General features: G+C 34.5%; 3 protein-coding genes and 1 long non-coding RNA gene across 8 annotated transcripts; 3 read left to right on the top strand and 1 right to left on the bottom strand.

The window, feature by feature from the left end:
• The first annotated feature begins 39 nt into the window (after window positions 1-39).
• Window positions 40-1,645, top strand: Tfb4 (transcription factor B4). Its single transcript, XM_012373101.2, has 6 exons — window positions 40-275; window positions 370-866; window positions 944-1,066; window positions 1,149-1,284; window positions 1,405-1,441; window positions 1,519-1,645. The coding sequence occupies exons 1-6, from the start codon at window positions 266-268 to the stop codon at window positions 1,592-1,594; spliced, it is 879 nt and encodes a 292-aa protein (XP_012228524.1). The 5' UTR covers window positions 40-265; the 3' UTR covers window positions 1,595-1,645.
• Window positions 1,646-2,054: 409 nt separating this feature from the next.
• On the bottom strand, window positions 2,055-10,663 carry LOC105675744 (uncharacterized). Of its 3 annotated transcripts, none has more exons than XR_001101305.2 (5): window positions 10,048-10,663; window positions 9,792-9,981; window positions 9,196-9,714; window positions 8,417-9,140; window positions 2,055-2,066 (listed from the first exon to the last, which is right to left on the bottom strand). It is a non-coding gene; the product is annotated as an uncharacterized lncRNA (long non-coding RNA). The 3 variants fall into 3 exon arrangements; XR_001101304.2 differs by having other exon boundaries at window positions 8,417-9,119; XR_010891350.1 differs by having other exon boundaries at window positions 8,417-9,119; window positions 9,196-9,710.
• On the top strand, window positions 2,154-6,086 carry Ing3 (Inhibitor of growth family, member 3). 2 transcript variants are annotated; one of them, XM_012373093.2, is made up of 7 exons: window positions 2,154-2,456; window positions 2,562-2,797; window positions 3,508-3,579; window positions 3,639-3,998; window positions 4,194-4,614; window positions 4,918-5,116; window positions 5,185-6,086. In XM_012373093.2, the coding sequence occupies exons 2-7, from the start codon at window positions 2,770-2,772 to the stop codon at window positions 5,299-5,301; spliced, it is 1,197 nt and encodes a 398-aa protein (XP_012228516.1). In that variant the 5' UTR covers window positions 2,154-2,456; window positions 2,562-2,769; the 3' UTR covers window positions 5,302-6,086. The 2 variants fall into 2 exon arrangements, with proteins under 2 accessions (XP_012228516.1, XP_067215981.1); XM_067359880.1 differs by having other exon boundaries at window positions 2,154-3,110.
• A 24-nt stretch (window positions 10,664-10,687) lies between the features above and the next one.
• On the top strand, window positions 10,688-13,363 carry LOC105675739 (sideroflexin-2-like). Of its 2 annotated transcripts, XM_012373094.2 has the most exons (7): window positions 10,690-10,891; window positions 10,981-11,177; window positions 11,302-11,472; window positions 11,567-11,768; window positions 11,982-12,280; window positions 12,546-12,593; window positions 12,689-13,363. In XM_012373094.2, exons 2-7 carry the CDS (start codon window positions 10,999-11,001, stop codon window positions 12,798-12,800), a joined length of 1,011 nt encoding a protein of 336 aa, XP_012228517.1. In that variant the 5' UTR covers window positions 10,690-10,891; window positions 10,981-10,998; the 3' UTR covers window positions 12,801-13,363. The 2 variants fall into 2 exon arrangements, with proteins under 2 accessions (XP_067215999.1, XP_012228517.1); XM_067359898.1 differs by lacking the exon at window positions 11,302-11,472 and having other exon boundaries at window positions 10,688-10,891.
• Window positions 13,364-13,426: the final 63 nt, after the last annotated feature.

The following is a 13,426-nucleotide window of genomic DNA, read 5'->3' as shown; positions in this document are numbered from 1 at the left end:
ACACGGACATGTGACGTCAGTTAGGTTAGAGATGCACACAAGCGTAGTTAAAAAGTTCTAATTCTGGCCGCATTTGTCGCTAATGGCGTACATGTTTATCATTCACTTGCTGTTATGTGTAGTGTTTTTAAGTGCTTTATAACCTCTAATAATACCTCTATTGTATTTACTTTCATCGATGGATTTTACAAAATGTTTACATAAATTTTCTGAATAGAATAAAAAAAATCTTCTCATTTGAAAGTTATTTAATAGTTTCAGCAAAATGTCAACTGGTATATTAACATTTTTATATATAAAACTATTTTTATCTTTTAAAATAAAACTAATTATTTTTTTGTTTATTTATATATTTATAAATTTTTTTAGAAATAGAAACGAGTTTGCTGGTGATCATATTGGACGTTAATCCAGTGCAGCGGATTGTGAAGCAAGAAACAAAGATATTATCACAATGCTTAGATTCTACAGTTGTTTTTGCTAATGCTCATCTCATGCAGTCATCCAATAATGAACTGGCAATTATGGCATGTCACGGTCATAGCACCAGATTTCTTTATCCATGTGAAAACGCAGCAGAAATAAGACAGATGGATGGTCAGTATGAGAAGTTTACCATGGTAGAGCGTACAGTGCGCCAACAATTACAGCAGGTCATCAGTGAAATCTCCATGGATACTCCACTAAATATAGAGAGTCTCATCTCTGGTGCACTTAGTATGGCACTGTGTTATATTGCTCGATTGGAACGTGAAAAAATTGCTGGTCAAAAGCTATATCCCAGAATACTGGTGATCACTGCCAGTAATGACTCAGCCACACAGTACATGAATTATATGAATATATTTTTCACAGCACAGAGAATGGTTGGTTATTAGATTTTTATTATTATAGTACAGTTCATAACTTTTATAATGGAAGAAATCTTATTGATTGCTTCCAGAATGTCATTCTGGATGTGTGTAGTTTGGATCAAGAACTGACACTCTTGCAACAGGGTTGTGACATAACAGGTGGTAATTATCTGAAGATACCACAGCTTGCTGGATTGTTACAATATTTATTGGTAAGATTATTTATGGTTAATTTTATGTATTTATTACTTTAATTGTATATGCTATAATAGAATTGTTTTCTTTATAATTTAGTGGGTTTTCCTGCCAGATCCTAATGTTAGATCAAAACTAGTTCTTCCCCCGCCAGTAAAAGTGGACTATAGAGCAGCATGCTTTTGTCATCAGGAACTTATTGACATTGGATATGTTTGCTCCATATGTTTGTCAAGTAAGCGCTATTATAAAATTATATAAAATTTATAGCTATTTTAGTCAAAAACAAGTTGAATTTAAAGAATATTGTTAAATTTATTTATGTTGAAAAGATATTAAATTATCTTTCTTACAGTTTTCTGCAAATTCAGTCCAATATGCACAACTTGTCAGTAAGTATTTTTATGAATTTTTAAAATTATATATCTTGTTATATATGATAATTACGAATTATTGCTTTTTTTTTAAGTACGGTATTCAAAATGCCAGGACCTATTCCAATAAAAATGAAGAAGAAGAAAAAAAATGTAGACATCGTCCATTAATTTCGTATATTTTGTAATAGTAATTTGTAAATAAACTGTCATAATATAAAACCATTTGTTTGTAATTACAACTGATTAAGCATAAGATTAGGAAAATTAATTCTTATTAAATAAAAAGAACTATTACATTCACATAAATATGTCAAATAACGAATGATTTAAAAACAAAATTATGTTTCATGACATAATTTTGCTGCTGTTTATTGCTGAACACAGTATTGTTGATATTTGTACATTCTACATAAGTTGCTATGTTGTAGCTCGATTATGCGTGGGTGGATGTTGTTGCGGCATGTAACCAATTCGTTCGTGAATTTCGCTCTGAGGAACCTTGCCACCCCATGCGGGAGGATTCATAGATGATTTTTTCTCAGGATCCTTTTTTGCTTCGTGTGCTTTCCTTATTTCTTCATATTCTTGCAGATCATCTAGACGCATCTCTATACGTGTTGGACTTCGACGTATCATCTTGCTGCAAAAAAAATTTCTTATATAATAAATCTCGAAAATTAAAAAAAGTAGAAAAATTAATTGAAAGAATCATTGATAAATACGCGAATTGTGAAAAAGATTTATATTCTTCGAAAGAATCAACCCGAAAATCAATTGAATAAAATGTATAAACTACAACAAAATTTTGCAAGGATACTTTGTTCCTTCACTTTTGCTGGTTATTTTTCTAATATCTAAAAAAAAGTTTGCTAAGAATGTAAATTTTTCAGTATTAAATGAATTGACGAGTAATCCAGAATTCTCATAATTAGCAATTTATTGAAGACGAATTAAGGAAGTATAAAAAAAAGCTATTCTTTTAATTGGGCACCAGACGGTAAACTACATCCCTGCCCCCTCACGCAACACGGTGAGATACACGACTATGCTCCAAATAATCCTAAATCAAGCTATATCATTCTAATCACGTTCGCTTCTTGGCGAACATGTTTTAACGCGAATCACACTTTTCCAGGAATCCTGACCGCAAGTTTTGATTGAAAACTTAAAAGCACTAAAATTGTCCCGAAAATGCAGAAGCGGAAGGATTGGACGCGCACGAGCACGCTTTCGATCGAGCAGCGCTTTTCACTGAAAATTCGCACAGAATTTCGCGAGTTTTCGACGACCAGAAGCGGATACTAGTCAAGCATACTAATCGTGGGCATCTGCAACGTGAAAAAATGCTCTACCTCGAGGATTACGTCGAAAGTGCGTAAGAAATGCGTCGTGCTCGATTCGTCCACGAAATTCTAACCTCCTCTCGTGGCACAATTAACCTAAAAAAAGCTCGATCTGCTTGTATGACTTTACGTATTCGTGACGAATGCAGCCATTTTTATTGATGTTCCGCGGGCCGATCCGCGTATCCTTTTGCACGCCGACCGCGATTATTCTAAAATGACAAAAAGTCGCGTTTATCTTGCGATGCGATTTTGCACCGAGAGGTTAGGCGCGTGTTTATCGATATTACACACGCTATTATTAATTGTTAATAGAAAATAATAAATAATTATCATAATTTGTAAGTTAATGAATGTTAAATTTCATTGTTTTCATGTTTTTAGGATTGATTAAAAATTAATTAAAATATTCTTCTTTTGGATCATAATTGAGTCAAAAAATTCTAATGTACACAGTAACAATGATATACTGTTTCATTGATGTAATAAAGAAAACTCAATGAAAAAAGTTAACATAAATAATAATGATAAAAAGGAATATCAGTTTTGTAATGAATTCAATGTCTATTTGTTAATAAAATAAATGAAAAAGATTGATACAAAATCACAAAAAGAACCAAAAGAAGTTTAATCGCATAGATTATTTGGAATAAAATATATATCAATCTCGGACTGACAGAATTTACTTTGTATTTATAAACAACTGATGATTTTTTAACTAACGTTTTATGGTTTCAGTGATCGAGCATCTTCCACAAGAGCTGAGGGATCGATTCACTGAGATGAGAGAGATGGATCTAGGCGTACAAAGTATGTACTATTTGATATATAACAGAGATAACAATAATAATAAAATTTCATCTTTTCAGACTCTATGGATAGCCTTGAAAAGAAAGTAAAGACATTCTTCTGCAATGTCAAAAAGATGAAGCCTAATGAAAAGGAGGCGGAATATGAGGCAATCAGAAGAGAATATTATAAAACTCTGGAGGACGCTGATGAGAAGGTGCACCTAGCCACTCAAATGTATGATTTAGTGGACAAGTACCTGAGAAGGCTGGATCAGGAGTTGCAAAAGTTTAAGATGGAACTGGAGACTGATAATAAGGGCATTACTGAAATTCTGGAGAAAAGATCCTTGGAATTGGATCAACCAACCACGAATAGCAGTCAAAAAGAGAATCGTTACAGTTTCACGCCGAGCAGAACGCGGGACAATCACAGTCACTGTAAATATATCATTAACATAAATTTTAATTTCCATATAAAACAATACTAAAGTTGTAAAAAAATTAATATTCTCCGATGAAAAAGCTCGAGGATGATTTGTAGAATTTGTCGACTGTAGCAAATCTGTTATTTTCTGATCAGAATAATATCCAAGTTGTAACAATTATTAAATTTTATGCTCGATAAAATTTTAGCTCGATCGGAGAAACGGCGAGACTCCAATGCGTCTTCCACGTCGGTCGAGAAGAAGCTGGCGATTGAGAAGCTACCAGCGATGACGAATCTGCCTGAATCGCGGCCAGCGTCGGCGAATTCCGGGCCTATTATCGCGACCAATGTCGCCCCGGCACCGGCGGCAATCGCTAATTCCGTTGGCTCTGTGTGTTACAATCTCGGTCACATCGGCGCCGGTGGTAACGCGATTGCAGCAGCCGCGTCGCAAGCGATTGCCGCCACGCAATCGATGCAACAGGGCAGACGATCAGCTAGTCTCAAAGCCAGCTACGAGGCCATCAATACCGGTGGTGTTCACGCTGCGGAATTTAGCAAAGAGCTGGCCGGCGCAGCGCAAACTGCTATTGCAGCCATTCAGGAAACCACAAAGAAGCATAAAAAGTACATAAAATATATAAAAAGAAGAAAGCGAATTGCAAATTAATCTGTGATACATTCTCTCTGTTTAAGTATTTTTTTTCGACGATTTGTATTATATATCAGTTTATGTTATTAGTTTATATTAAGTTTATTTAATGTTAATTAAGTATCTTTAATGTTATATATTTAATTTTGAAAGAAACAGAGACACTTTGGATATTGGATTAGAAATCTCTATTAAATTAAAAAGACTACAATCCTTCAATGAATTTTGTAAACAAATTTCCTACGCGGCAATTTAAAGATTGCGATCTTGAATTATAGGAAAGTGACTGCCACAGTACCAAGCTCAAGCGTAATCGCAGCTACGATCCAGCAGCCCGTATCGCCACCGGTGGTAACAACAACGACGCAAGTAGTGGACACGGACAATCCAGACTGGACGTACGATCCCAACGAGCCACGTTACTGTATATGCAATCAAGTATCGTACGGTGACATGGTTGCGTGCGACAATTCAGATGTACGATATTTTTTATAAATTATGCTTTAGAGCGCAGAGGAGAAGGTCTATAACGTTGCCATTTTCAGTGTCCCTTTGAATGGTTCCATTATCCTTGTGTGGGCATCACCGCGCCACCCAAGGGAAAGTGGTATTGCCCTCAGTGCACATCTTCAATGAAGAGACGTGGCGGGCGGAAGAACTGATTAGGCAAAAGGAAGAAGTTAGGAAACCTTGTTGACTACGTTGAGAAAGCATCGCTGCTGCTACTACCTCTTAGACACTATCCGTCGTATACCAATTTAGTTAGAGAGCCGTTATTAGCTCTGATTTTGTATGACTTTTTCAATGCGTTATCTCGAGTCACGTCGTCGTAATCTCGGCCTTCGATTTTCTCCCTTCGCTCATCGAAGGTATGTTGAAACGTCAATGTTATTCTATGACATGTCTTACGAATATAACGAATTGGAAAGTTCCCTAAACGTCGCAATGTATTTTGTGTATCATCGTTACTTCATGTGTTTCATGCTTTCGGGAAGCGAGACGAGGTGAATACAAGGTGACTCGGAAGACACGAGAATCCTTAATGATAATGTATTCTTGGACGAATTCAACTGTTTTTCGTCCAGAATTTAGATTTAGACACTTAGTTATTCAATTGTCGAACATTTTTCTAGCAAATTAGAAATGTAAATAATCAATGAGACTCTGTTTTTTAAGTAATTTTAGATGGATTTTAGTTTAATAGGAATTTAATTTGAACTTTTTAAAGCATCGAGATATTGCATGTTGAGAACGAAGAATTTATACTTTCGATCAAAACAAAAAATGAATGACTTTTGATCTCGCTTGAGAATATCGATTTTTTCTTTCAAAACCACTCTATATAAACGAATTTTGAGAATACTACTTTCGAAAAAACTGTAGCTAATTGGTGTATAAATAAAACGAATCTTGCAAAAACCAATGTTGCTGCAGGAATGAATCGCAATATTTCTTTCGGCTGTCTTTTATATCCACAAGTACAATTCAAAATTCTTATTTTCGATCAACTAATTTTTGTCTTCGCTTTAAAATCACTACACACGGCTGAAACACTTAAAATTTTATTTCACACGAGAAAATACCAATCCATAATTTACTTACCCGTGCTATTAAAATATCGGTAACGACTGAATGTATTTAGTTAATCTATCCGGTTTAAGTAAAGACTGGATAACTAGTTCGAATTGAGAGCCATTCCGTGACGAATTGAAATACCAAAACCAAACCATGTTGATAGTAACCAACAAAATAATATTAAAACGTATAGAACACATTTTCTTTCCATTTATTGCTCTCAATAATCGAAAATCTCGCGTCAACAATACCAAGGCCGCCAACTCGCACGCTATGTGCATTTATTATTGTAATTGAAGTAACTTCGTTGTACAAACAGAGATTTCTCAATGGCGTACAAGACGCGACTACGATCTATGTCATATGTCTAAGACGAGCTATGTCTTGACACGAAGATTAATACTAACGAAAACTTTTGGAAAATCAAAGTGATTGGCGATATAGAAATATAAATCTACCAATCGGGTTATTGTTATTTAACATACACAATCGTAGTGTTTTTAAAATACTGGCAAGTGCTGATAAAAGTTTCGAAACGTCTTAGGACAATCACGCTTACGTTTATTATTTACATATAGAGATACTGAAAAATTCAGATGCGCGCATAAAATTGCCCTCCTAAGCTATCTTACAAAAATGAATTTTGAGGGGACAAATTTCGAAAGTAGAACCATAGACAAAGTGGATAACATTATTGCTAAGAATACTGTTGTGAAAATGAACGATTACATTTCAAGTAATTAACCGTTACGATTTCTATCCTTTCGGTATGAATTTACTAGATGCACTCAACATACAATCTGAATTTTAACTCGTGCAGGAAAATATTAATTCAAAATTCACTCACCGATCGTTCACAGATACTACAGCTCTGCTTCATATGTTTCGTTGCTTTCAAAATAAAGCCATTCTTGTATGTAATAAAAAAATTTCGTGTAATAAGCAATATACGATGCCAGGAGACAAATTAGGATTATCCCGACAAACCATGCATTGACGATAATTTTCGCCATATTTTTTAAATTATCGAACAATTTTCGAATTGATATCGTTAACATATCGTTAAGCGCATAGTAATTACGCGAACTTGGGAGAATCTTGAATGACTGACACGATCTACTTCACTATATTTCCTTCGAGCATCTCGTCGATAGAAGCTTCGCTACATTTACAAGCATGGTCAAGTGAATTGTTTATGTTTGCATCGAAACAACAGATGTGACATTCGCATCAAGAGAAGTAGTACGGCGACTGCCTATCGAAACCATCCTGTGTAAATCAAGCCTGAAAGTATACATTACGAAAATTATAAAGGATTGATATATGAAGAAGAATGCAGAGACTAATGCTATCGTCAAAATAAATGACCACATTAATCAATTACAATCAGTTCACCATCCCATTTGATGTTCTTATCTTTCATCTATTCTATCCTCTACAAATTCACTAGATGCGTTTCACACAACAGCTGAAAAATTTTATTTCACACGTGAGAATATCAAGATTCACTCACCAATCGTTCTTGTCGAGTACCTCCATTTGAATCATAAATTAAGCTTCTGAAGTGAAACTCGAATCTCCGATACATCAAAATATACCATATGATTAGAGAGAAATACACAAGGTATTGATAAAAGGTTAAATGAAAATCAATGTCCTGCATTTTTTCACAGTGATGTGTCTACTGTTTAAAATGATCGAAAAACTCGCATTAACGATGGACTAACACTGCTAATACACCGTGCGCGATTAATCATCAATGCGATCAACAATTCAAATTTCAAAAAATCCTGGATGACAGACACGATTTGCCTCGCATTGATGTATCTTCAAGATTGGCGAGCATCACGCCGATAAGAGCTTTCCGACGTTTTCATGTGATCGATTACCTGTTTACATTGGAACAACGGAACTACGAAATCCTATGCACGTGCGAACAGAAATGGAGCAGCAATCAACTTTACAAAATCCTACCATATCATTTGCGAAACAAGAACTGCAATGAATCAGTGTACTGCAAAAAAATTAGCCAAGATGAATAATCACATTTCGATAAAATGTTCGCCGTTTTTGTGTCCGCAAATATGGATTTATTTTACTAATCCGATCGAATTTTTATCTCTCGTTACGAATTTAATCAACATAAAATCAATACGTACTCCAAATTTCGCGCATGAAAATATCGATTCAAGATTCACTCACCAATTGTTTAGAAATCCTCCATTCTTCGAACACTTCGAGTTGTATTATTTGGTTTATTCAACTGCAGCTCGTCATTTCTTTGCAATTCTGCGTGTTCAATTTCATGCCAATCAAGCAAAATCAGCCAAGAAAACCATACTGTTAATGAGAGAATAGATTCCGTGTCCCACCAATACCGCATAGTATATATTAATAATAAAAAATTGATTATCGTGAGATGATTCATACTCCGTATTTCGGCCCACATTATCAGTTGTATTTATCGTTTCAAATTATCGAAAATACAGTTTGTATTAAAAATATTTAAATCGCTAACGATACATATTGTGATTTATAAACGCGATTTATTATAAATTTTAGAGGACCCGTAGAACCTACTACACGTCAATATTTTGTGGAAAATGGCAAATATCTGATAAAACCTTTGCCATGCTTCAGAAGGATGTAACTGTCAACGTTTATGTTTACGTTTACGCGAAGTGTTACAAACGCGAAACTCGCATCAACTATCTTTTGAAGCCACTCCATATAAACATTCTGACTACCAATATCGAAAATAAAACTAACAGATTGAATCATAAAATGACCAGAGCAGAATTGAATACTGCTATCAAGATAAAGGATCACATTTTCCTTTCGATTAATTGACTACAAGTTTAGTAATTTGAATTTATCTAATTTTATTATAATTTCTAATTTCCTTCTGCAACAAAATCAGACAGCTCTAAATTTCATTTTTTGCGCACAAAAATAATCATATAAATTCAAGATTCACTCACCGATTTTGAAAATTGTTCTAGTATATCTTCAAATCTCCAATTATGTTATTTTGTATGATTATGATAGTTTGATATCACTTGCCGAACTTCTGGCTGCTTTATAATTAACTCCCAAATCAAATATAATATTAACAGCATACTTAGATACACAAAATATCTCTGTAGAAAAATATCTCTGACGTTTACAAAGTAATCCATGACGTACCATGTCACTAAGAAGAATTGGCACAAGCACAATAAAGAAGTATAATTTATGTCCCACATTTTGTCTCAACAATTACCGTATTTATTGCTTCAAGTTATTGAAAAGATCGCATTAACGACATTAATGATATGCACTAAACCTGTGATTTATTGTCGAAAAAATTCTAAAGGTCAGATATGACCTGCCTCGCGTCAAAATTTCTAGTACATTGACAAGCATATCCACTGGTTACCGACACAGTCATGTATCTGTCCATGGTTATGTTTACGTTTAGAATACTAGATTCTATATAGATGCATTCTGAGAAACACTGACTTTGAAAGTAGAATTATTCAGTCAATTGATGCCTAAATAACTATGTGCAGAAATGATAAATGATGACGTTTCTTACCAGTGATTGATCGTTGATAATCATCAATATAATTCTCCTTGTTTTCAAACTCAAGGTGCAAATTGTAAAAAGAGAATCTTCATTGCTGATCTTGATCTTCGTTCTCGGTGCTAACACCTTTGTCTGTCCTGACTATCAAGGATCATTGTAATCAAATCCACGAACAGTGATACTCATTTGAGCGACAATCCTAGCGATTAACGAATATTCAGAATCAATTGTCATACACGGAAATATTAATTTAGAATTCACTCACCGATCACTCTAGGCATTTCTCTATGCCATCATAGCTGCTAGTCCCACTTCTTCTTCCATGGTTCCATTCATCTCCATATGCAAAACATTTCGTAGCATCCAAATGTACGTCAATACCATAATAATTAATTCCAGCAAATAGATAAAGCATATCCAACCGAGTGATATATAATCGTACCACATTATCTATCGTCGTATTTATCGAAGAGCCTGAATTAACAATCGGATCTGATGATCGACACTGTTAATAACACACTTTGCGTGCCATCACAAAACTGGCGAGTTCAGAAGCACACACTGTCTTGCGTTATCACGGAAATTAACGAGCGTCTCATACTTTGAGACATTTTGGAACGATCTTGTATTTGCTTACGTTTATATTCACGTTTGTGTTTACATTAAGGCAATGGATGCGAATTTAAAATCATGAAGATTGCTACGATTGTCACGTGATTGCAGTCACGTGAATTACATGATTGGCAGCAAATGTTATAGATGGTACGCGGATCATGTAATCGCGCGTGTTTATGAACTAAGCACTAGATAGCTCTGAAAGTATCAACGAACATACCGCCAACTATCAAAACAATGAAGATTTGCGATTGCATTCCTGACATTGTAAGTTGTCTATAATTCGGGCATGAGTTCACGGTGTACTTTTCAATATTGTAACGGTCAAAGTATCATTTGCATTAGATTAGATGAACATTATGAAGCAAAAAATGTGAAACTTTGTCAATATTATCACGCGTTTTCCGTTTATAATCTCACTCTACTTTGTTTCAAATTAAGTCCGCGTAACATTGTCGGAAATTGATATTGGAGAAGACCACGTCTGCATTTATGTAATGATCATCTTTATATACATACATTTTTGTATGTTTTTAATCGTAAGTTTTAATCGTTGAATAATAGAAGAGGTAATTAATTACAGGACAATTAATTACTGACAATGGTGAAAGGTAATCCTGGAAGTAAGTCTGAAGACAGAATCGATGTCGACAAACCACTTTGGAACCAAAACACGTATTTTGGAAGATGGATGCATTACGCTTTCATCACCGACTGTCGCACAATACTTGTGCCGGAGAGCAAATTGTGGGAAGCGAAAAAGCTCTGCGAGGATTATAAGTGAGTTGCAACAATAAAATTTTTAATATACCTGACTTAATTTGATTGGCACTTTAATTATACAGGTAGCAGGTTTTTTTATAGGATAATTAAAAATAAATGAACAATATGTCATTTTAATTAGACTAGGAAAAGAGCCGGAGGGCTTGCAGAGAAAGGACATAATCTATGCTAAGAAACTGAAAGATAGTGCCTTCCATCCCGACAATGACGAGCTCATGCATGTTGTTGGCAGAATGTCCTTTCAGCTACCTGGTTGCATTGCTCTTACTGCAGCCATGTTGACTTTTTACAAGTTGATTTTCTGCAAATAACAAATAATTATTTCCTACATTAAAATTTTCCTCAATTGCTTTCAATTCTATTTATCAAATGTATATTTTTATTAGATCTGCCTTCAGTGTGATTACATGTCAATTGATTAATCAAAGCTTCAACGCGTTTGTCAATTACACCAATCGAAACGCGATGAGCGACGAAACAGAGGATACCAATGTAATCCAGCAAGCCTTCATATTCGCCACCACAGCGAGTTGCGCGGCTGCTTTGGGTTTCAGGAAAGTCTTTGCAGGCAGAGGAACCCTTTTTGCAGTTAATTTATTTGTTCTAAACTGTTTTTTTGTCCTATAGTTTAATGAGAGGACACAAAGATCTAGAAAGTGTCATTAAAAAATGCCATAATTTTTTAATATATTTAAAGTGGTGTATTAATAAATTTGTTTAAATTTACAAATTGTAAAATTCTAGATATTCAAGAAAAATTTTCAATTTTGGACTAATAGTTTAATAAATGTTTTCTTGCAGAGGTTTGTTCCGTTCTGTGCAGTGGCCACCGGTAACATTGTAAATCTTCCCATCATGAGGCAACGGGAGATCGCACGCGGTGTTCCTATATTCGCCAAGAACGGCGATGAAGGGTGCATTATGAAGTCGCAGGTGGCTGCCGTCAAAGGTATCTCCGAATGCATCATCACCAGGATAATAATGGCTGCGCCAGGAATGCTAATGATTCCAGTCATCACACAACGGATGCGAGCGTATTGCTTCTACCAAGCCCGTCCGTGGATCACTTTTCCTTTCGAGCTCGGCTTGTTAACGCTCTGGTAATTTTTTATACTTTTAGATATTTCCGTTGACATCATTGCATAAATTTGCACAAAGATGATGGTAGTAAACACATGTTGGGAAACATATAGCGCAACATCGATTTGTGCAATTGTGTAGAACATGCAAATCGATGTTGAATAGATACTGCACGATGCAACCTGTTGCATCGTCCACGACTTTAAGTTCTAACATTGACGACAAAAAAGAATAACATAAATTAAAGATAAAGCGAAAGTTGCAATACAATTTTTCTTTATGCAGTTTGTTGGTCATGATTCCTTCGGCGCTCGCCATTTATCCGCAGGAAAAGTAAGCAAATTTGAATTAATTCTGAGAATTTCTGGATAAAAGAAATAATTCTTTAAAGAAAAAATTAATATATTAATACGTTTTTCCCCATTAAGTTCAATGAAACCAAAATGGTTGAAGATATATCCAGAAGAATATAAAATATTTCGAGAGAGAATGGGCAAACGTAAACATCCAGATAAAGTTTATTATAACAAAGGATTGTAGTCGATAAATAAAATTCGTATTTGATTGAATTGTTAGACTCTTCGTTTAATTTCTAAAATTTTTGAGTTTCTGAAAGGCTGCGTCAGGGTGAAATAATTGCTTCTTAATTATTTATCAACGTTTATTAACATTGTTTATATATATTACTACATTTTTAATTGTGTAGCAAAGTTTGTTGTCGCTAATATAATTATTTATGGCAGCATTTTTATCGTTTACAGATTTCTTAAATGCAAGGTAAACAATATCAACAATCATATCAAGTGATATTCTAATGTTATTTTGCAAAAAAACAATTTTACGACATTTAAAACATATAAAACTTAATAATTAACGTTAAAATGCTTGAGAGGAATCATTGAGTGTTGAAAGGAAATTATTGCTTTATGTGATTAGACTACTGTAGTAAAGCACTTGTATTGTCAACGTTTCATTCTTCTCACTTATAATTCCTATTGTATCGCGGCTCTCGATTTCTCACACATTTTAGCGTGTCGATGGAATTTTATTTCATCACTCAGTGAATATTACGTTTTGTGACTTAATTCTAATTTCTAACAGTGCTATTTTAATCATGGCGCGGTGTTATTCAAAATGATGTATTTCAAATCACGTCAAAGAATGTA

The sequence above is a fragment of the Linepithema humile genome, chromosome 7 (genome assembly GCF_040581485.1).
Source record: "Linepithema humile isolate Giens D197 chromosome 7, Lhum_UNIL_v1.0, whole genome shotgun sequence".
NCBI classification, from domain to species: domain Eukaryota; kingdom Metazoa; phylum Arthropoda; class Insecta; order Hymenoptera; family Formicidae; genus Linepithema; species Linepithema humile.
This window is presented reverse-complemented; position numbering and strand designations above follow the sequence as displayed.

Excerpts from the sequence above, each read along its gene's own strand:
- Ing3 (XM_012373093.2), top strand. The coding sequence starts at position 2,770 with ATGCTCTACCTCGAGGATTACGTCGAAA. Across the intron at positions 3,580-3,638 it reads GATGGATCTAGGCGTACAAA|ACTCTATGGATAGCCTTGAA; the intron begins GTATGTACTATT and ends TCATCTTTTCAG. Across the intron at positions 4,615-4,917 it reads ACCACAAAGAAGCATAAAAA|GAAAGTGACTGCCACAGTAC; the intron begins GTACATAAAATA and ends CTTGAATTATAG.
- Tfb4 (XM_012373101.2), top strand. Across the intron at positions 867-943 it reads TTTTCACAGCACAGAGAATG|AATGTCATTCTGGATGTGTG; the intron begins GTTGGTTATTAG and ends GATTGCTTCCAG. Across the intron at positions 1,067-1,148 it reads GATTGTTACAATATTTATTG|TGGGTTTTCCTGCCAGATCC; the intron begins GTAAGATTATTT and ends TTTATAATTTAG.
- LOC105675739 (XM_012373094.2), top strand. The coding sequence starts at position 10,999 with ATGGTGAAAGGTAATCCTGGAAGTAAGTCTGAAGACAGAATCGATGTC. Across the intron at positions 11,178-11,301 it reads AAGCTCTGCGAGGATTATAA|ACTAGGAAAAGAGCCGGAGG; the intron begins GTGAGTTGCAAC and ends CATTTTAATTAG. Across the intron at positions 12,594-12,688 it reads GCCATTTATCCGCAGGAAAA|TTCAATGAAACCAAAATGGT; the intron begins GTAAGCAAATTT and ends TTCCCCATTAAG.